The sequence below is a fragment of the Scardinius erythrophthalmus genome (genome assembly GCF_964197995.2).
Source record: "Scardinius erythrophthalmus genome assembly, chromosome: 23".
NCBI classification, from domain to species: Eukaryota; Metazoa; Chordata; class Actinopteri; order Cypriniformes; family Leuciscidae; genus Scardinius; species Scardinius erythrophthalmus.
Window position 1 is genome coordinate 16,722,888 of NC_138243.1, and position 24,271 is coordinate 16,747,158.

At 35.6% G+C, this 24,271-nt stretch overlaps 1 protein-coding gene across 4 annotated transcripts in view; it reads right to left on the reverse strand.

Annotated features, from left to right (window-relative positions):
- Window positions 1–2,238: 2,238 nt before the first annotated feature.
- grik1a (glutamate receptor, ionotropic, kainate 1a) overlaps window positions 2,239–24,271 on the reverse strand; it is a 68,008-nt gene continuing 45,975 nt past the window's right edge. The window contains exons 8-17 of one of the 4 annotated variants that reach the window (XM_081354280.1): window positions 23,718–23,825; window positions 20,821–20,928; window positions 20,285–20,488; window positions 19,364–19,587; window positions 17,307–17,425; window positions 13,020–13,237; window positions 10,016–10,241; window positions 8,673–8,923; window positions 7,449–7,601; window positions 2,239–2,681 (exon numbers count right to left, since the gene is read on the reverse strand). In XM_081354280.1, coding sequence (XP_081210406.1) covers window positions 7,467–7,601; window positions 8,673–8,923; window positions 10,016–10,241; window positions 13,020–13,237; window positions 17,307–17,425; window positions 19,364–19,587; window positions 20,285–20,488; window positions 20,821–20,928; window positions 23,718–23,825 — 1,593 coding nt within the window. In that variant the 3' untranslated portion in view covers window positions 2,239–2,681; window positions 7,449–7,466. Of the gene's footprint in view, window positions 2,696–7,448; window positions 7,602–8,672; window positions 8,924–10,015; window positions 10,242–13,019; window positions 13,238–17,306; window positions 17,426–19,363; window positions 19,588–20,284; window positions 20,489–20,820; window positions 20,929–23,717; window positions 23,826–24,271 lie in introns of all 4 variants that reach the window. The other 3 variants (XM_081354281.1, XM_081354282.1, XM_081354279.1) reach the window with 3 other exon arrangements.

Genomic DNA, 24,271 nt, shown 5'->3' on the forward strand with positions numbered 1-24,271 from the left:
GATGTTGTTACGCTGTACTGGTACTTGATCTAAATCTAGCAAACGAATTATTCATGAGGTTAATGTGATTCTCTTCACGCAACACAACCATGTGATTTTTTGCGGGGTGGAAAACATTTACATAACATTAACATACAACGCAGTCATTAAAATCAATTGTATAATTTATTCAAATGAATTACTTTTGTATTATTTATTAACTTTAAAGTGGAGGCAGATGAATGTGAGCGTGCAGTGACGGGGTGTTTTTATTAAACAGTACGGGGTACAAAAAATAAAATTTAAAAATGTATAAAAATGAATACATGCTCTGATTAGTGTTCACAATAAGATATATAACATTAATTTAGAAAATTCAATTTTATAGGGTGAATTTTCATTTCATGCTGACTTTAATAAATTAGGATCTCAGTAGATTTCTTAAAGGAGAACTCCGGTCAATTTTAACATTGAGCTCATTTTTTTGTACATTTGGAGTGCTGTCAATACAGAGAACAACGACAAAAATCGGTGTTGCCTACACCTTGTTATCCTCTTTTTTAAAATTTGCACCCTGTTGACTTCAATGGGGCAAGTACTAAACCTGCTTTTAGCCTCTTAACATCCTTGATGTGTCATTACAAGTGCACAGCTAATGTGAGTGATTCCTTCGGAGTGAACGCGGGTCAATCTGACTGCAGTAGATGCGAAAGATATGAATAAAAATTATGTTTATTCAGCCAGCGCACATACCTGTATTTACATCCTGTTTTCAGTCGAAGTCCATAGTAATCGATTGTCGAGTTCAAGTGCGCGATCATAGGTAACTAAACCAATGCGCGTGAACTCGACAATCGATTACTATGGACTTCGACCGAAAACAGGATGTAAATACAAACATCACTTTTTTGATTTATAAGCCGTTTTCCTCATGGGGACCAAAAAATGTCCCCACACGAACAAGGATTTCGGATATTGCCATCCTTGTAGGGACATTTTGTCCCCACAACGTGATGATTACCAACTCACACACACACACAGACAGACAGACAGACACAGACAGACAGACACAGACAGACAGACAGACAGACAGACAGACAGACAGACAGATAGACAGATAGATAGATAGATAGATAGATAGATAGATAGATAGATAGATAGATAGATAGATAGATAGATAGATAGATAGATAGATAGATAGATAGATAGATAGATAGATAGATAGATAGATCTATGGACGGACGGACAGACAGGTACATTATCAGATAGATTGACGTATTTTCACTTAAATTGTTGTTAATAATATAATTTAAATCAAATAAAAATAAGCTTCTGTATGATAAAAGCTCCTGCTTTTAAAGCAAGGACTCCATGTAAGTCGTTTTCAATGGCCATCACATGTGTTCAGTGAAGTCTGAGGCCTTTGAAACAAACTGGCCCAAACAGCTCAGAGCAGTCCTTTTCTTCTTAAGTGTGAATGGCCCTCTGTCTCTCTGAAGCTCTAGAATTTCTATACGTTTGCCAACAGCCCACAAGCTTCCCCTCACATGTCCAGACTCACAAGCACCACAAAACATCTTTCATGTCTACATTTCCCCAAGGCCAAAACTGAGCAAGACTTGCATTGTCTTTCTGGTCTGGACATGGCTGACCTACATATGCATAACCTGATTTACATAGGTTTGAAAGGGACACCAGGATATCCAGATGTCCACACATATAATATTTTGTGTGTATGTATTTGTATATGTGTGTATATATATATATATATATATACACACACACACACACACACTTTCGGGCACACTTTGTTTTGAGCAAATTCATCCGTAGCGCAAAAATCTAATCAAGAAGATTGCCTGCATCTCAGAGAGTCTTATCTTTCAGCGCATTTTCTGATATGCATTAAGACACGTCTGATGTATTTTTGAAGAAAAGGCGTTTAATCTTCAGAGAGTAATTTGTCTGGGTCATAGAGCAGGTAACTTTTTGAAGCAGAGGCTGACCTCTGAACTCGCCTTGATTGTGCCTCAGTTTGAGAGAGAATACTTCGGTCAGTCCCTTGAGGCTGGCGGTTTGTGTGTAGCAGGCAGAACGTCTTAAAATGTTAGGGTCAAAACGGGAACAAAGTAATGGAGAAACATTCTTGCCTAACATTCCCTTTGGAACCGTCACGCATCAGAAGCATATTGTTATATAACGTTGCAATTAATAGAACCTGCGTCACTGAAAAAAGAACCACTGGAAGATAAAATTCTTCAAGTTTGTGTAAAATGTACACTTTTATTTATTAAATCAAGAACAGCACAAGAAAATGTATGCAATGTGCTTGTACGTCTCAAAATTATTCCTTTCATTTTCAACTCAAGCCATTACCAAAATCTGTGTAGCTGACACAAAACGAACACAATCCAAATAATACTCGTATAAAAACTTGCAGATTCATAATTAAATAGCACATAGACAAATTTCAATGAAAAAATCAAACAGCCTCAGAGATTCATTTCACGGGCAGGTACGCCAAAAGCAGAGTTGCTCCCCGCGTGGCTGTTGGGAGGTGGATCTAGGCCACTGTCTCTTTCCTCGAGATGCGTTTGGAGTTACATAAGACTCCAGACAGGCCTGCTCTTCCTCTGTGTCTGCCTCTCTTCCTCAAGGCCTTGTGGCACCTGAGGGATATGCCCAGGTCTTCCATCACAGCACTGAAAGAGACACACTGTCAAAAAAGAACACGGGGTCTTGCGTGAGTCTCTACACACACATGCATACGCACAGGCACACTTACATACACACACAAACACACAATCTAACAGTGTCCACTTCAGCTATTCAACTACATTTGATGCATATAGTGTAAATTTCACTGCAAATAGCTGTTTCATCTATTGTTTATGATTCTATTTTCAGGCCCTGATATACTCACATCAAAGTTCTTTTATGTTCTTCACTTAGGGGTAAAAAGAAGTTCGAAATGCCTTTTCAGCAGTATACGGTTAGCAAACATCCGACGACGCCCACTCTGCTGAGAGCGGCGCTTAGATGTAAATATGTAAATAAATATGTAAATATGTGCTGCGAGCATAACACAACAAAAATGACAGTGGTGAGAAAACAGCCGTTAAGAAAGCATCTGATAATAGCGATGTGGATGTTTGCAAGAGCTATGCAACTCGGCACTCCAGTCACGTCAGGTTTATTTACATAGCACTTTACAATACAATAAATTGCTTTAAAACTAGCAGCTTTACAGTATTACACATGAAAAAAACAGTGTGAGTGTCTCTTACTATTAGACCTACAACCTCAATCCCTACTTTAAATCCGGTGTGTTCATGTTTTAACTCGCATTTGACCTTGATTGACTGAACACTATTCACTATTCCTTACGTTCGTCCATTAATACGGTTTACTTGAATATGGAAGTAAAATAATGTCAAATGTTTTTGAAATAAAAAAGCCTGTTGAATTGCACTACTTGAAAAAAAGAGGCATTGCATTAACCATGCTTGCATTTTAATGCATTGTATTTTTAGGGCTTGCATTTTTAGGGGCTGAAATTCAACATGGTTGAATATTTAAGCTGTGAATATTTCAATTAAAAACATTTCAAACACATTTTCATTATTAAAAAATCAATAATCCATATTCACCTTTCATATTTCACTTCCAAAATATTCAAACTGTTTAAAAATACAACCTATAATATTCAACAGGCAATTTTCGGTCCATTTTATTTCGCTTTGCAAATTTGCTTCCACAAATTCAGTGGTTCAGATTCGACAGTAAATTCAACATTGACGTCCAGGAACTGCAGGAAAAGCAGTAGATTGCCGAGCATACTCTCCATCTGCTGTTAGTCAACCTCACCAGCAGGAGGTGCAAAAGCGCGTGTTGTTGACGAAGACCAGCAACAGTTAGAGCAAGCCATTCATTCATAAAACTCATTTACTCATTTAATCAATGGATTATTGAATTTTTATGTGTTTGAAATGTTTTTAATTCTTATATTCACAGCTTAAATATTCAGCCATGTTGAATTTCAGCCCATAAAAATGCAAGCCCTAAAAATACAATGCATTAAAATGCAAGCATGGTTAATGCAATGCCTCTTTTTTTCAAGTAGTGCAATTTTTATTTAAAAAACATTTGACATTATTTTACTTCCATACTTGGAGTGAATAAAAACGAGTGAGTGAATTCGGACAGCTGTTGAGCGTACATCGGCTGTACACTCTTTACTGCGGTGCAATGTTGGATAGAATGAGTGAACTCAATTATGTCCACTATGGTTGTCCTCTCAAAAAATGCCATTTTTGAGGGTGTGGGGGCAATTTCGGATTCAGACCCGGAGAAAATTTCCATGTCAAAAAAGGTGGAGCCTCAGCACACACCTATCTTAGACTAATGGTAGTATGAAGGTGTTCACCAGCTGGAGTTAACTTTTCCGGAAAGTTCGCTAGGCAAGCTGTTTCAAACTCCAGTAACGAACTTCGTTTTGGCCTGATTTTGTTCGAAATGACGTCACACTAACTCGTTCTTTGATTTCGCATGAAGTATATCAGGGCCTTTAGGATAGTGTGAAAACAACTGGAAATGATTTGGAGAATAGGGTGGGGACAACATGGTTACTTTCATGCTATGAAACTCTAATGAGATTGACTTGCAAAGACACACAATAGACATGACTGGGTTGTGTAGCCCGTTTTCTATTGCGGTAATGCAGATTCCGAGCGATTCACACGTCCTGGTCTTGTCTGTCATGAGATGTTGGAGGCATGAAGGCCACAGCTCTAGAAATGCCGATGGCATATGGGAGGCAGATAAAGCGGGGAATTAGCTCCCGGCTGATTACGGTTATCCTGTGGGCTAATTTCAGACCTTTTAATTGTTCTTTCTTTTTGAGTGCATCAATATTTAATCAAGTCATTATGAAGACTCTCCTCTCAATGTCTTTTCTCTTCGAAGTTAATTACATTCCAGAGACTGATATCGCTGTTTCATGACTGTGTGCTCAAATGTCAAGTGTTTATATAAAGAAGAAGTGAATGAGTGAAAGAAGTTCACTGATTCTTGAGATAGCACAAAACATATACTACAACTTTACCAGTTGTTAGTTTCTGTATGTACTTTTTGCATTATCAATATTATTTTATAATCAAAATTATGACATTACACTTACTACCCTAAAACCACCTGCCCTTTAAAGCAATAAGAGTCAATATTTTACATAGATGAAAAACAGACATCATATTTAAAATATTTAAATATAATTAATGCATTGATGTTATAATTATATTCTGATTATTATCTATTCTTAAATATAAAGAATATTGAATACATTAATATTATCTTTAACAACAACAATTATATATATATATATATATATATAGACCCTTTCCAAAAAATTTGAATATCATGGAAAAGTTTATTTATTTCCATAATTCCATTCAAAACGTTAAACTTCCATAGATTATAGATTCAGGGCCCACAACTTAAACGATTTCAAGTATTTAGTTGTTTATTTGTACATAATTTGGGCTTCCAGCTCATAAAACCCACGAAAACTCTCCATAAAGCTTGTCTGCTGAAGGAAGCATGAAGTGCTCTGAAAATGTCCTGGTAGACGGCTGCGTTGAGTGGACAGCACAGTGGACCAACACCAGCCGATGACATGGCTCCCCAAACCAACACAGACTGTGGAAACTTCACACTGGACTTCAAGCATCTTGGATTGTGTGCCTCTCCATTCTTCCTCCAGACTCTGGGACCTTGGTTTCCAAATGAGATGCAAAATTTGCTCTCATCAGAAAAGAGGACTTTGGTCCACTGTGCTTTATTAAATCCAGAGTCAACGCAGCCGTCTACCAGGAAATTTTCAGAGCACTTCATGCTTCCTTCATTTTCCAGCAGCATTTGCACCTGCCCACACTGCCAAAAGAACCAAAACCTGGTTCAATGACCATGGTATCACTGTGTAATTACTGTGTGATTTCATGTAATATTCTAATTTTTTGAAATCCTGTTTTCGTGGGTTTTATGAGCTGGAAGCCCAAATTATGTACAAATAAACAACTAAATACTTGAAATCGTTTAAGTTGTGGGCCCTGAATCTATAATCTATGGAAGTTTAACGTTTTGAATGGAATTATGGAAATAAATAAACTTTTCCATGATATTCAAATTTTTTGGAAAGGGTCTGTGTGTGTATATATATATATATATATATATATATATATATATGTATATATATAAGAATGAATGTAATACAGTGCATACATTTAGCAAAAACTAATGAGTTTATTGAAGAATTTACTTCATATTAAAAGTAACAAAACACAAATCTTTTTGCGATTATTGGATGGCAGGCGCCCTACAAATGTCAGGATCAAATGAATGCATCTACAGAAAACAGCACAGACTAAAAGATTTTAGATTTAAGAAACCATATTACCGATTAAAATAAAGAATATTGTCAATCTAGTCAAGCTAGTGTCCACACAGCTGACATCATGTTTTATAGCTTATCTATGTTGTGTGCACAAAATAGATGCTGAACACAGTAAAACGTTTCGGGTCACGTTTCACCTCCAAAACCATTTCAGCCAGAAACTGAAAAGAGCTGTTTTGGTTGAAAATTTTCGGTAGGCGAAATTTTGGTGCATCCCTACAATTTATTGAATATAAAGACCATGAAATGCCAACTCAAATGTAATTTTCAGGTCCTATTAGCAGCAAGCAAAACTAGAAAAAGAAATACTGCATTTAGAACATCAAAATATGATTTATATTTTGTTCACACAGTAATATCTGTTTGACTGCAGTACCAATTCAATAGAAGGAGCTGAAACCATATCTCATGCAGTCTCATTTAATTAAAATGAATGCTAGATTGGTCAATAATTATAAATATTTCACACATTACTTTTTATCTGACAGTCTCAACCAATATTGAGTAAATGGCAAGCACCCATTTTGTATGGACACTGGAACTTTACAGATCAGATTAATTCAGAAAATAATTCCATTAATCAATTTTTCTCTGTATTGCAGCCTGTTTTGTCTCTGTACTCAAGAATCAGTAGGCTATAGCGCAAATGATTATCATAACCCTCATTATAATTATTATTACCCTCACTGTGTGGGTCGATCTTTTGAGAAAGCACTGAGAAAATGAGAGGGGGAATTTAGGACATCAAATGTAGAGAGTTCACACTTCAAATTTAGCTTCGAATGGCTTCTGCCAGTATATAAAAGTTTCTGAGAGCACTCCATTTCTTATCTGTCCGCAGACAGGGTGTGCAACAAAAAATGAAAGTGTTCTTCATCTCTTTGAAAACCGTAGTAAATTTTTGAGCCGCATCGGTGCTGGATTGAGGTCAAGGGTTTGGGCAGATGGTTTGGAAGTAACCAGTAGATGGGCGAATGAGGGAAAGGAGTTTGTATTTCTTTAAATAACGCACAGCCCTTACAGATACGAGAGTGTGTGGCTAACGCGAAGAACATATGTCATCCCCGAGGAGCCGCCCGCTCTCTAAATCTGTCGATAAGGACGTGCCAGTGGAGGAGATGGAATCGCTTCTTTGCAGCTGCCGGGATTGGACTCCGTAAAAGAAACAGAAGGCCTTGTGCATGCAGATCAATGATAAAATAAAAAAAATAGAACAGAAAGACAAAAAGCAGGATAAGATTAGTAACATGCAAATGATCAATATGATAACAAAATATAAGCAGCATTCACAAGCAACTCAAATAAAAATCATGCTAAAATATGCATTCAGCTAACAAATGTACAAAAGCATTGGATCGTACCAAAATGTTGTCATTAGTATGATACTAACCTTTTATACTCGAGTGATACTTTAAGTTAAACTAGGGCTTTGTGATTAATTTCATCATCTATTTTGTTTTTAATTATAGAAGAATGTATTCAAGTTAATAATATTTTATATAGAAATATATATATATTTATATATTTCATAAAAAAACTGAGGTCAATACAATTTAATATTTACAAAGCAATATATTAATATATACGTATACATTTAATTTATAATATATTTTATATATTCTAAATGAAACTAAATTCAATACAATTTACTTTGCAAAGATTTCCCCCCAAACTTACGTACATTGTCAAAATTACTGTAGTTGTCTAATGGCCTTCTTTTTAAAATCTGAAAATCTGATATTTAATGCTTGTCGAATTTCAGTGATAACCAAATTCTGCTATTTAAAGTGCAAATGACTTTACTTTTGTTAAACATCCCACCTGGATTTGATCTATAGATCCAATTAAGCAATCAAAACGTCAGTGCATTACAGACATATGTAATGGCTGTTGTGCATGAATGCATTAACTTTTACACTTCACATCACACTGCCTGAATTGCCAAACTGTGTTGAATAGTAGTACTTTGTCATCCAGGTCAGGAAATAACATTTTACATTTATTGCTTAAGTTTTTGTCACTTTGGTACTTTCGCCAAAAACTATGTATGTCATGCAAAACAAGCATGATAAACAGCATGTGCTTTCAGTCTGCGACAGGTTCCTGACCAGTGGGCTGCTGCAAAAACATCCCGCAAGTGTCTCGTTTGTGTTTACATGGCTCATTTCGGTTGTGACAGCGGTGAGGTAATTAGCTCCTTTAAGATTCGGACCCCGCGGGGCCGTTCTACCAGACTCCCACTCACCTCTTCAATATCACTGTTTTTGCGCGACTTGTAAATGAACTCTCCGATGGCCACAAACACGGACAGCACGAGACCGGCGGCCAGCACGATGAAGATGCCTCCGATGTTCTCCACACCCAGGGCACTGGCTTCTTTATTGTCCTCCTCAGGACATCCGTTACCTCGCCACCATTTTTCCTTCATCATGTGTAACTTTCCCTCTTCCTGGAGCTGCAGGATGGCGATGGTCACCCTGTCCCGGTAGGGTGAGCCTGCAAACAACCACAGATGTTCGAGTTTAGAGAAGAGTCCTACACAAGTGCAATAGAACAGCACTTGAAGCTAAACTTCCAACTTTTTATCATTTTTAGGTAGGGATGCACACAATATATAATTTTTTTTATTTAATTTAGTGAGGTTACACTTTACTTTAAGGTGTCCTTGTTACAGTGTAATTACACATTTATGTGCTGAGTAATATAAACAACATTTACTATAGGTTAAGGGTTAGGATTAGGGATATGTGCATGAAATTATGCATAATTCACTGTTATTACTTACTATGGTAAGTACATGTAACGTATAACAACGACGCTGTAAAATAAAGTGTTACCTTTTGTGATACTTATTTAATTTAAAAACATGAATATTTAATAACACTGTTAATTGTAATCTTTAGCAAATCTCAAAATGAATATCCAGTTTTTATCCTGAATGTTGTTTCGATCGTTTTTTTTTTTTGCTTTTACCGTTTATTAACTTTTATCTATTTTATTAAATTTTAATATCATAATTACTAATAACAATCAGCTTATCATTGTTGGTTGCGTACCTATTTTAAAGTAAAGTGCAATTAAAGTTCCAAATTATTTATATTTTATATATATAAAGTCAATGGAATTTAATCTACAATATTTATATAGAAATTTCTGCATACATACAATATATTATGCAATAATAATCTGTATATACATATACATTTTATATATACTATATTTATTTTATGTATTTTATGAAACTGAAGTCAATGCAATTTAATCAGCAATGATTTATAAATAACATTTATAGAAATATAGAATACAGGGACATACATTAGAAATAGATTAAATGTATAACAAAATAATTTATATAATTAAAACATTTTTTAATAATATTTCTCCACACATGTTTCGGAGACATCAAATACCGACTTTGGATGGAATGCAGCAAATGATCAGGTCAGAACTAAATCAAGCAAAGCAACTCAAACTCAATTGGCTATGTAGTGTCATATTGAAAAAGATGCCACGTCTATTGCCTGAGGCAAGTAAGGTCATGGTTAGAGGGCTCAACAGCCTGTCAGATGATATGTGGGGCATCATTACCTATTGGCGTGCCAACTCCATAGCCCTTAGAGTCGATCAGACCTCCAACCTGGGTGAGGTTGCAGTTTCTCTGTGTGATGTACTCTATGCTGGTTGACTCCATGAGGAGGGCATAGTCAGTGGTCAGGACTCTTGTAATCCCTTCCTTGTTGTTCTTCACCAGGGCTGTGTTCTTCCTGCTGCTCATGAACGCCCACATCTTCTCATACGTTGAGATTTTGGATTTCTGAAAGAGTTTCAAAGAGTTCATTTAGCCTTCAAATGCACTAAAGCACTAAAGACACATTAAAGACACGAGTCACGCCACCTGGATCCATATTTCTTTTCATTCTACAAAGTTCTTTTCTTTGGATCTTGTTCATTTAATCAGCTACTGGTATAGGCTTTTCAAGTCTGATAAGTTCGCCCTGATCTCTCATTAGGCCGAGTCAAAAGGGGACAAATTGTAAAATGTTGTCTCTGAGTGTGTCAGAGGACAGCAGGGGGGCAGCTGTGTGCTAAATCTCTCACATCTGATTCGATTTGTCTTGGTTCTCCACAGGCCTGTATTTTTCCAGATACACGCGGATGTAATCATACTCTACAATCTCGGTGGATAAAGCCCTCACCAGCCTCTGTACACACTTCTGTGCTTTATCTGTGTAACTCGTTTGTCTCTCTCTCTCTCTCTCTCTCTCTCTCTCTCTCTCTCTCTCTCTCTCTCTCTCTCTCTCTTTAAATGATGAATGGTGCATGTGTGGATCCTACTCATAAAATAGATCTCTGGATTATTGGAATTACTGTAATTTTAGATGGCTGGATTGGTGGAGGTAAAAAGAGTTCAGTAGGATTCAGGCGGATTTGCGAACGTGTACGCTTGAGGTATTAGCAAGGATTCTGTGATGTCTTGTGCTGCATGTATAGTATTTTTAGTGCAAAAAACGGCATCCAATATTTATCTTGGATATTATATTTCATTTAATTTATTACATTCGATTATACATACTCATTTGCTGTACATCACATCTGCTGTAATTCAAAGCTTACAAAGTAAAGTTCATTATTAAAAACACTAATCATTTAATTACTGTTAAATGTGATATTTTGCAAGTTTCAAAATGAATATCCATTTTCATATTGTACATTACTTTGAAGTGCCAAAATTGACTTGTAGTACATTTATTTGTGGTTAGATTAACTAACACTTCTAATGCACTCAGCAAGAATGCATTAAATTGATCAAAACTGATAGTAAAGACACTTAGATGATTGATTGAAAGAATGATTTGAAAAATTCAATTTGATTTTTGTAGCCAATAGCAACTACTGATTTCTTGTCATCATGATTGGCCGATACCGATCTCGAACATTCAAGCTTTATACAAGTAATATGTAAGCTCTCTGATGACTGCCACTGTTAACTCCTTACATCCTGAAGGCATTTTTAATGATTATATTTCAAAGCAATCAAAATAAAATAAAAATTTAATTGAGAAATAAAAAAGTTTTTTTATTTTTATATTTTGTTTCTTTGTAAGGTTTGTTTTTAAAATATGAACATTAGTTTGGCTGTAATGCTCAGTCACTTGCAAAATAGTAAAACCAACATGCAAAAGAATCGTGATAAAATCGTGAATCATTATTTTCCTGGAAAAAATGGTGATATATTATTTTTGCCATATCTCCCAACCTTACCCACCATACGCAAGATCCAGTTTCCATTGGATGAATTTTCAAATGACATTGAAAAACACTGCCTCATGATGGCAACGCAACCGGATCCCAGAAATCTCACACACATAAGGTGCCAGAGAAACAAGCAAGCAACCATCTTTAGAATTTTTTGTTTGAACTTCTATTTTTTGCGGCATATTTCTATGGCATCGCTAGAGTAATAAGCTGGTGAAGTGGATTTAATTATTGTAGAGTTAACTAAAGTTAGCATGAGCATTGTAATGTTTGAAACAGATGTCATAATAAATGTCAGTAGGCCGTGAAGATTTTAAAACAATCGGTTCGTTCATAAATCCATAAAATCTAACCTTCATGCTGTGAAAATACAAATACGCTGAAAAGGAGTGGGGCCACATAAGTTCTATAGCTTTAGCCAAGCAGCATGTAATGTCACTCCATGAGTATTTTCTCAAGATCTATGCACTATGTTATGTTGTGTGTGGGCTAGTTTGAATTGAGAAAATCTGCTCTAAATAAACAGGTGCAATTTACTATGGTTTACTAATGTTTCTCAAAGTTACAAAGCAGAAAGTCGGCACTGAAGCCTTTTTACGTCATCAAATTGCGATCGTTTCGTTGAATATGATTATCGGCCGATAACAATCTGCGGCCGATCGATCGGAGCATCCCGTCAGAGGAATAAATTAGATTTGAAAAAAAATATTCAAATAGAAAACAGTTATTTCACAATATTACTGTTTTCACTGCATTTTTAATCAAATAAATGCATCCTTTTGAACTGTATAGTGTAAATACATACACAATATGTAATCATTTATTTGGACAAAACACCATAAAACTATTATCGGTGAGAATGCAAATAGAATTTTCGTCAAAGTCCATTTAGCACAAATTTTGCTCTGTGTTTGCATTGCTACCTGATTAGCATAACTTATTTTGTGAATGGCACTAAATAAGGAGACATCATGTGCAAATAAGTGGCACAATTATCTAGTGCAATTTATTCATGGAATTCCCCTCTCAGTATTAAATTTTCTGGTTAACACAACTCAAAACTCATCTATGTGTGACTCTGCATCCATTTTATTATTTTGTGACTTATCATGAGACAGACACACAGGATCGATCTCCTTTTTTTACTTCCTAGCAGAAATCCAATAAACTTACTCCTAAAAGCTCCAGCTCCTTCTGTGCAGGCAGCTTCTTGTAAAATTGATAATATTCTGAGTGTTTGGATTGTGGCTGGCTGTTCCTTCTGTATTTCAGTAGCTTTTATGTGAATGGTGTGTTAAGGCACATCGATCCTGCATGCAAGATGAGAACATGTTACCTTAAAGAAAGTCATTGTGGAGCCATCTCTCACTGCACCATATTCAATTCTAGTCTGCTTGGCTAAATCGTCAGCTGAATCGATTGGGGAGTCCATTCTCTCCACAGTGAGGAAAGCAGCCAGGTTGGCCGTGTATGAAGATATGATGATTAAAGTGAAGAACCACCAAATCCCTCCCACAATTCTGGTGGATAGAGCTTTAGGCATCAGCTCAGATCCTGAAATAAACAAAAGCTTAGCAAAACACTGGCCACAAAAAGTACTTGGACATTTTTTTTGAATGTCATTGCAATAGATAACAAAATTCATAACACAGTGACATTTACACAAAGACAGCTTTACAAGCAAATGACATTTAACAAAAAAAGTTTGGTTGGTTTTCAATTAAATAACATTAGATGCAATTTTCAAATGTGATGAACACATTTGACACGTAGTTACTCTGCTAGAAACAGATTCTTACATCCACTATACATTTTTATCTTTGTTTACACGTCTTTTAATCTACTTATTTTCTTTTAAATAGGACAGGTTTTGTACTTCTTTTTGAAACTGGTTGATCTTAGGCCTCATTGATCTGAGCTTCTGCATCTCCGTTTTTAAAGTGAATAAGCTTGAGTGAAAGAGATGCTGCCTCTCTCTGAATCTTTATCTGTTGAACAGTATTACATTACAAAAGTGGTTCACACACCATTTCATCAACTATTTTGCAATATTTGTTTTGTATTACTTTTGTACTGTTAAAGAGTTTTCATTCTGATATTTTAAGACACTGTCTCCTCTGAGAAAACAACCCTGACACACAAGCAAGCATACACACATCCTCAAACAATCCTGAGAGTCACCCAGGACCCCATGAGCACCGTGAAGCTCGCTGTGACAACCTAAATGGGTTTATTTTTTTATATCAAAGGCTCACATTACGTTTGTTCTCATCACACTGACTTTTAACCTTCAGCTTAATGAGAAATCTAATGTGTGTTATTCTAACTGAGGGTTTTCATTATGGCTGGCTGGATGACTCAGGGCTTTGATGCTAGAAAATGAAACTATCATAAGAACTGTACTTTAAAAGCCAAAAAAACAGAATACTCTTTTTTTTATGAATCTGTCCTTATAAGCAGTCACCACTCTGATAAACTAGGTGTGCTATCAATATATATTATTAATCAGTTAATAGGAAGTTCTCCCCCCATATGTGTTTATTTTGTAATTAGAAAGACAGACCAGTGAGTCAAAGTCTGATGTATGATACTGAAGAAGCAGTGATTGTCTTTTATGCATGGATGCCCAGTTGAGATAGCTGGAAGTTGGAACGACAGCACAAATTCACATTGTGTGCACTGTGCATTTGTATGTCTTGCGTCATGTAGAACACAACTTTAAAATTGCCAGCTAAATTATTACCTTTGATCCAAGCAATATATCTAACAACAGTGATTACCAACCAAAGCAGTCGGCAAAAAAGTAGTACTTTAAAGTAGTCAGCCATGAGTAAAGAGTGGATAATGGTTATGTATTATGATCTATATTTCTTTTAAATTCAAAAGGAGGAAAATTGCTAAATGTAAAAGATAGTGTTTATTATTTTTTAATGGTTCTATTAGCATTAGTGTAGCTAACTGAAAAGACAATGCCAAAGAAAAACTAAGTTTTAGTGTGTTTAAGATGGTCATGCTAATTTGTTTTGGTTTTAGTTGGGCTAATCAACTAGTCTGGCTAGCTAAATTGGATAAAAACCAGCAGCAAAAACTATTTAAGGGTTCTTTAATGTTTTTTTTTTTTTTTTTTTTAACAGGGCTAATGCATGCTCTTGGCCTTTCAGTAATGATCATGCTAATAAATCCTTTTGAAAGATACCAAACACTTTTACATTAGCCACCTGGGGAACAACAGCTCATTGACAGACACCATGAGGTGTGTTTGTTCCTTTGGAAAAGCTGTGCTGCAAATCACAGATAATTAGCATGGCTAAATGCTAACTACTGACCTATGTCTTACTCTTAAATGGCATGAGGAGGACACAACTGTCAATCATAGCCCTGATATTATAACAATGTAGGACAAGACTATTGTGATGGATTTTTAATAGATAAGATAGTAAACTATCTTTTAAACTAAACCATGTTTCTAACATCTAAACCTTACTTCCCCTTTTAGGTCTATTTGTGTTATGGAAAATTCTCAAGTGCTGACCATGACAAAATCAAAAATATAGTGTCTGTATTATATCATGATATATTGAGTAATCAACTGAGCTCTTAACCCTTTAAAGTGTTTTTTGATGATTCAAGATATTTTTGCTTAAAAAGGTGGGGGCTTGCTTTCACCAATTCAACCAATCATATTGATAGAAGGTGACGTGAGTTAAGTCATGAGTTAGTGACGAGGATCTAATTTGTTGTGTTTGTACTTGTCCTATAAAACCTGATGTATTCTTCTTTTTGAGTGGGATTCTCTCTGAAATTTGTCTGAGATCCTCCGGCCGTGCTTCTTCTTGGGGGAGATTCTCTGAGAACTGCTCGGGAAACTCTCCCGGCCGTGATTAAAGCATTTTAAAGGTCATTTGCTGAAGTCTGTCTGTTATTATTGCTGCGCAGCAAGTTAGATAGGGGAGCAAGTTAGTTAAGGGAACAAGTTAGGGTAAGGAACTCGAAGCCAGTTGTCGACAGTAGACGCAAGAGCTAGAGTATAAAGATTATTGGGTGTCGATTGTAGACGCCCCAGATATATTTATTAAGTGTCGACTGTAGACGCTTGGGTGTCGACTGGAGACGCCCCAAGTACATTTATTTATTAAGTGTCGACTGTAGATGCTTGGGTGTCGATTGGAGACGCCCCAGGTAATTAGGTTCCAGGTACGTGGTTAGGTTTAGGGAAAAATCTACCACACTATCAATCTATTTATTGAAGAAAATAAAGAGGAAAATCATCTGGACAGCTGATGAAAACCCAAACAATAAAAGTATCTTAAAATATTGTTCTGTCAACATAAGGACAAAAACTACTTTTTGTAATGTTATGTTCTCACTGTTTTTCTACCATTGGCTAATTGGTAAAACCCTGCATGCTTTAATAGATGAGATAAAAAAAGATGACAAGGTTATTTCAGTAACCTCATGTAGGAGGATTAGCTGTGGTAGGTAATAATGTGAACACATATGCACAACACACAAACATCAATGAATACACAAGATGAATACCAACTAAATCAGCCCAATTAACACTGTGTGTGGGTTTCAAAAAGCTTGTTGATCCTATTAAAGAGGTCATGTAGTAAATAATTATCACTTTTTTGATCATAACCAAAGCTTTTTTGTGTGTGCGCCAACAAATCTAATCTAGTTTTACATGACCATTTCCCACTATCTCTCTCTAACCCTTTAGAATGAACCTGGTATTTGCTGATTAAGACTATGTCTATTTTCTATGTAAACACCCTATTCTACATCAGCATTAGTTATTTATCAAATTATTTTTTTTAGATATTCCTATTATTATTAATAGAAATAAAAGGACTTGTTTATATCCATCAGTTGTTGTTTGGATTTAGAGATGTAGGTGTTGCGCTCAAAACTGCGAGTTTGCAGTCAATTGTAAGAAAGAGGCTGGGTTTAAGAGGTCTAAATAAGTCCAGCATACGTCATCAGAGAGATATTTAATTTTTTAAAGATATTGTGATCGGGAAAAAAGCTAAAAAAAAATGTATGTGGATGAATTGTTCACAATAAAATTAATAACACACATTGTATAAATATGACCTGCTTTAACCATAATGGAATAACCTAAAATCCACCAGTGACATGAAATGCCCGCAACTGCACTCCACTTTTCTGTAAATTTCCATCTTCATGGCTGAATGGCCCCTCTGATGTAAATAAGATTTATCTAATATTTCAGAAGAAATCTCTCTGTAACGTGAGGTCAGACTATGCTGCATAATGATTTGTCTGGTTCTCCTGTGCTCATTAAAGTCGCTCTTGGAGTTTTACACTTTTCTGCACACCTGACAGGTCATCCATTTTGTTTCATGCCTTCTGTAGCGGAACCTACAAACCTCTTCTCACTAGCATCTATTACACCAGAGGAAACCAAGCTAAAAGTTTCCAAGTCAGAACAAAAATCAATTCAGTTACTGGTTGTGACTTATAACTGTGCCAGAGGTGTGTTTTCTTCTTCATACCACTACAATTTCCTACTGTATGAATGTCATTGAATGAAATCTCAAACGAAAAAAAAAACAATGCTAAACAATGCAGAACTTTTGCAGTGTTGTGTGTAACATACCTTGACGCATTAGAGCTGCGACACCAAACCATAAACTATTTAACAGTGTGAAGTTGTTCTGAACCACTTCAGATGAGGGGTTGCAGGGGTGAGGGTTATACCATTCGTACGGTGTGAACCTGTCGAGAATCAAAGAAAACAGACTTTACAACACTGAGGATTGAGTATTAATACTGTGTTTGAGAGGCTGCATGTTTGGCAAGAACAGCTAAAAATGTTTTCTTCTTGTCAACAGGGTATCAATAACTGCTAGGAACGAAGGTTAATAAACATCTCATTTTATGGGAAAACTTTTCAGTGTTCTAATCTGTCCAGTTAGCAAATGAAGGGAGAGCTGGAAAAGAAAAGAAACTTCTGTGCTTCTTTATGAACATTTTAATTTAATTCATGTAAAAATGTACAAAAAAAATCATTTATAGGTCTGTCAATTTAATGTAAAATTAGTGATTAATTATAAAATTATATTGTTCAAATGATAAACTTAAATATTGAAAATATAATTAATAATAAAAAATGATTCTTGAAGTTCTTGTAATTTTTTTCATTGATTTTGTCAGCTTCTATATTTTAACATATTTAATGTTAAATAGCTGTTTTTATTACTGTGAGAATTCACAGAAAATATTATTTATAGGGATGTCAATTTAATATTTAAATTTAGTGTGATTAATTATAAAATACAATAATTAATTTATGCATGAATTATTACAATTATAAGATTCGTTATTAAAAATATAAAACTAAATAATTCCATAAAGTGCCTTTTGTCAACATGTTTTTGTAATGCTTATTCATTGCTTTTGTTTTCCGCGATTAATTAATCGCCACATCGTATAATTTATACAATTTTTAATCAACTGACAACCCTTATTATTTAAGATGACCAGATTAACCTGACTATTAGACTAAACCAATAAATGTCCCTATACGGTAGCAGTTAGCGATCACTTTTTACACTTTTACAGTGCTGGAAACCAGTAAAAGGAAACAACTGGGAGACATTTCAGTTTGACAGAAATTATGATTACACAAGAGCGTCTGAAAGACACATCCTCCATTTTACCACTCATAAATTGGGTCATTTATAAAACTCCCATGGTGAATCGATGTCTGATCAGAACATGTCACAAGACTCATTAGTCATGCCTCACGGTGTGGAGACGCTCACTCTATAGATTGCTGTTTGTCTGCAATCAAAGCTGCCAAATTTCAAGATCACAGTTTAAAAGGCCTCCAGCAGACAACAAATGTGCACCCAATGCACATGAACCACACTAACACCGAGACCCCACCAGATGTCCATTAACAGAGTCTGACTGGGCGGCGTTTTTATTGACCATTTGCATTTTAATTGAAGCAATCAATCATCTGGCTCTGATGAGGTAGCATAGCTCTCTTGATATTCTTTTTAGGTGGATGTGGACAATTGCCCGGGGCTAAGGATTATGAACTGGGTTTCAATGCAGACGCAACCTTGTGCTCACTCATACAAAATACAAAACATTACCGACTGCATTATGCATTTGGGGAAAAAGTGGATGTGGACAAACATGACTGAAATTTTTACATCATTAATCTACTGTATAATCCAACAGCAATATAATAAAGTCTGGGCGCTGTGTTTATTACTTATTGATCTGTTTCAAGATCAAATCAGCATTTTGATTCTGGCATCTCACAAGCGCAATGATATATCATGAGAAAAATTCAATGCTTTAAATGCACTCCCACAAAGAAACGTGATATCTGTATAGGCACACTCTGCAAAACAGTTTTACATTTTAAATCAGACTGAAGTCGAGAGTGAAAAAACATCTTGAAAGCTTCAAAGAGAGATGTACGATGTTCCCTTTAGCTGCAGATAACAGAAATATTTTTCAAATGACAGCCTGATAATGCGTCTCCTCATGTTATGTCAAACTATAAAACATCTGAAAGACATTTTTGAACAATTGGGTCAGTGTTCCTAGATCTGAAACCCAATCTGCACATTTGTTTTGCTATATTTCCAAGATGCAGAAGTGATGTTTGTGTTAAACCGAGTCCTTCATCCATACCTGGCTATCACAAAAAGCACGCAGCTCACTCCAAGACAGGCCAGCAGCACGTACATCCAGATATCCGGGGTGAGGGGGTTGAGGAAGGAGAACACCCCTGGATTGGTGCCATTCGGTTTTCGGTACAATATGCTGATGCCCAAGGTCATGAAGGGTTTGGAGAAGTCGATAACTTTCTCTCTGACATAAGTGATGGTCAGCGGAGCCACAGCCAGGTCAGCTATCTGGTTAAGGGGACAAGAAGAGGTTTACAAGGCGATGGGAACTTGTACTGCTGGAAAAAGATGCAGATAGATGCAGTTAATATTACAGTTCAATCACTAAGATAAAAACAAGTGACGCCTGCGGAGATGGATCCCACAACAGGGCTTTGATGAACAATGACTGGCTGTTTGAAGCTTCCGTTGTTTTATGAAGTTTATTTAAACTTAAGATGAGCAAAAAGGCTCTTTTGTAGATTGTCAGACTTTGTACTTCTTCCATAATGACAAATAAATGAGTTATGAAGAACCGGGGGTTGGCAAAGTATTAAGAAAAAATATTGATATAAAACAGCCAGATGAAAGCACCTTTTTTTCCTTTGGAAAAAAAGGTAATGATTTTATTTCTCATTAAATTAGTAGTTTTAATGAACCTGCACCTTGATGTTTTGTATACACAATTGTAGTCTCCCTATCAAAACTTTTGGACTACTTAAACATAATTCTCAGCTCTGCTAAATTGCCTGAGATGAGCCAAGTTACAAAAACATCCATTACAAGCTGAAATATCTTGGTTAATCAGTTGTCAGACAGTCTGGTTTTAGTCTCTAAATAGTGTGATATAAACTGAAATATGATAGGGTGGAAAAGCAGAAGATCATCTTCAAAGACTGCATTTGGATGATATGATAAAAAATACCCTTTGTGGGAGATCACTCACATGGTCGATTAGTTCCCGAACCATGCCGTTCCATTCGCCTTTTTCATTCTGAGCTCCATATTTGCCGTCAGAAACCAGCTTGACCTCATAGGTGAATCCCAGGATGTTGGAGAGCTCCTTTAGCAGATCTAGACAGTAGCCTTCAAAGCGATCGTTCCCAAATAGCACCTTGTCAGACTTCTTAAACATAACATAGGGGTTTTCCTGTTCACAAGATAAATTCACATGTAGGTCAGATGTCACAGAGGCAAAGTTAGCTGAGTTGAGATGAACTGCTCAAAATTAGTCATTTTGCAAAGTGTGCAGTCTACTTTTTAGAGTGAATTTCTAGCCGTAATGGCTGTCGATAAAAAACAACAATAAAATAAAATAAACGGAAAATATATATTAGTATATATTTCGTTTTTCATTTGGTGGGCCAGTGAAACTATTCACAGGCAACTACATCTGACCAACTAAAAATAATTGTGACCTCTGAATAGATTTTTTAGATAACATGGAATTACAACTTGTTTTAAAACTGATTGGATTCTTACCAGGATTGTGGTGACGATAAGCGTTCTGTTAGCCAGAGAGTCTGTGATGTTTTTACTCTCTTTGACCTCAGTCACGTTGAGGCCTGTATAAGAGTTCCACACTCCAATCTAACAATACAATAAAGAAATGACAAGGCATGAAGCACATGAGTCTCTGTTTCTGAGCAGATGAGATAACAGTGAAAGAAGGACATACTTTATCACTGTAGACTCATTAAATAGGTCAGGAAAAGGAAAAAACTAAATGAAAGAAAATAAAAAAAAATCTAGTCTTAATTCACTGAATCCATTTGACTGTAAAACACTTTCATTGCTCAATAAAACCCAGTAAAATCCTTCCTTATTTAATGCATGCACTACAAATTATGAATGATTTTTTTCTCTTTTTTTACCTTAAAACAATAATATAATCATTCCTAATATTTCTTTCAGTGATTTATTTACAGAGTTACACATCTGTCCAATAAAATAGAAGCTCATAAATACACCCTCTTAAGTGCATCACCTTTTACTTTTGGTAGCCATGTTGTATTGATGTTGTCATAAATATAAAACACAACATATAAAGATGGAGGTATGAGAAAGGGTCAAAAATAAGTATGAGAAAGGGTCGATGGTTACCAGACATGTTGATTTGGATGCAACATCACACCATAAATTCAATAAATGTCTTGTAAAGTTCTGTGCACTGTAACATGTATGTCGTCCCCCCCCCTCGTTATGTTTCCTTTTGGTTTAGTCCTGTGACCTAGTTTTCCCCAGTCTGTTTGATTAGTCATTTCATTCACCTGTTCTTTGTCATTAACTCATCAGCTCCATTTGTTTGCCCATGAATTTATACCCTGTGTTCTCCCTCAGTCTTCGCCTGTTCTCGTTAATGTTAAGTTGTGTTTAAGTGAGTGTCTCCAGAGTTTTTATATTAAATACTGTTATTCCTCTTCATTGTGCTTTTCACTATGCTGTGTACTGTAACATGCACTGTATCAGAAGGTTAAATGGTTCTCTTGAAATAAAAGTTTGAGCCTTTAGTAATCTACTACTTGATAAACATATATATATATATATATATATATATATATATATATATATATATATATTATATATATATATATATATATATATATATATATATATATATACATACACTATATATGTGTATGTATCTATATATATATTTATAGAGCTCTATATTCAGTATCATTTTCAAGATGAGGACATGTAGGTTTATACTACTGCTGTATTTCCCCAGGTCAATGAAGCAGAAAAAAGTTCTTTCCAACGTTTCAACAATTGATGAAGCTTTTCTGTTATCTCCACTGCTATTCCGGTTAATGGACTTCAAATATGAATATGAAATATGAACACAACAAGCATAAGAAGATTGAAAATGTGTAAAGATGTGAAGATATCAGAGCCTCAGAGTGCTTTAAACACTTGAGGCGTCACAGCTTCTATAAAAAATCTATATTTTTAAATGGAACTATTTTGACAATATATAATCAGAAAGTACATTAATGGAGTTTTTAAGTTTCTCCTAGGAAAACATTACAATTTATATCAAATGTAAAGATTTTTATATAACTGTTATTGTTGTTGTTATTTTTATAGTTAAAATAATATTATGGTTATGATTATTTTAAATGTATTACTCCTGAGTTTGATATAAATACTGCTTTCGATGCTGCTAGATAGATAGATAGATAGATAGATAGATAGATAGATAGATAGATAGATAGATAGATAGATAGATAGATAGATAGATAGATAGATAGATAGATAGATATAGACAGACAGACAGATATCTTATGTTACAAAAAAAGGTATTACCCGATTACCTGACAGCATAGCTCTTATTTAGACTAGAAAATACGTTACAGGAATCAAATTATCCTTTATCTTATGAGATAAAATGTTTCAGAAATCAACAAGAATTTATTATCTAATAAATAATGTGTAATAAAATCAGCCCATCTAATTCTTAGGATCAGAGAGATAGTAAGTGGCTTGAAAATCTAAATTAAACCAATTTGACTAACATTATACAGGATCTTAAAAAATAAAATAACAAGAGAAAAGTATGACATGACTCCTTTAAAACAGGATGTCAGCAGTAAAAGATTTAAACCGCTTGATGGAGGGCTTGCCTTTCTCTGTTCAACAAACCCTTTGTTAACACAAGCCTAATCTAGTCTATGTTTATGTATGGCACTTGTCACACAGCTCATATGAGTCTGAAATGAGCGACTTATTCAAATGAACTTTGAAAGTAGATTACAGCTGCTCTCTAAATATCTGCCTGTGGATTCATACACATTTTTCTGCGCGCCTGAGCAGGCTTTTATGGAGATGCGTTACTTACTGAGGCGCAAAGCATTGTGGAAAAAAATTGCGTATTTTAAAGAGCTGGATATTGAGGACGGTGATTTAACTGTCATAACTAAAACTGGCAGACATTATTCATCTCAGCAAGACATTCTGGCTGAAGTGACTGGCAGCGATCTCTTTCGATAAGGAAGTAAAGGGATTTCTGCAGGGAGGGAAGCTGATGAAAGGGCACTTGGTTTACTGAAGGAAAGGAAATCCAAGCTCTCCACAGGTCTCAATCACAAACTCATGGAATGAAACCAAGACTGGAACAAACCTTTGTCCATAATTTAGTAGGTCGTGATGCACCATCAGCCACTCGCTTTTAGAAAGAATTGAAGAGTTGTGTAATCAGCATGGGAGCAACCAGGTCAAAACAAATGATCTGACTTATAAATATGTCTGCTTTCAAAACAACATATTCAGTTTAATTTAATCCATACACGAAATACATTAAGACACTTGGCTCAAGGTTTCCATTCACTCTGCTTATAGCAGCAGTCTCTCTTCAGGGTCCAGCTGAGCTGACTCACCTTCGCCGTGCCGTCCTCCTTGAGGCTGATGAGGTCTAAGTTGAACTCTTTCCGCAGACCATCAGTCTTGTTAAGGACTATCCGTCCAGTCAAACCATCCCACTGGGCCTGAGGCACAAAAACAGTATACAATGAGAATGATGCACAACATTGTTTTTACTCCTGTGTTTTTCAATCATAGCCATAATGGAATATTATGCAGCCTCAGGGAATGTGCGTCTGTAAACCCCAAAAAAACCCAAGAGCATTTTGCTGGTCAATTAAATTTTAGTTGAATGGACTATTGTGCAGAGTCTGAACAGAAACACTTGAATCATGTGCTTCAGGTTTGCCTAAATGATGAATAAAACAGTACATTACTGTAAAAAAAAGGCAGCACTTGCTCTGATATGTAGTGAAACAGCAATATTTAAATGTAGCATTAGTAATTCATTAATTCATTAACCATTTCAACTGTATCCGACTCTTCTATGGGCCATCTCTTGCAATATGCAATGATCTTTCCAGGGTAGGTTGTCAAGTCTTTCCTCAACCCTCTCCATTACATGGCTTGG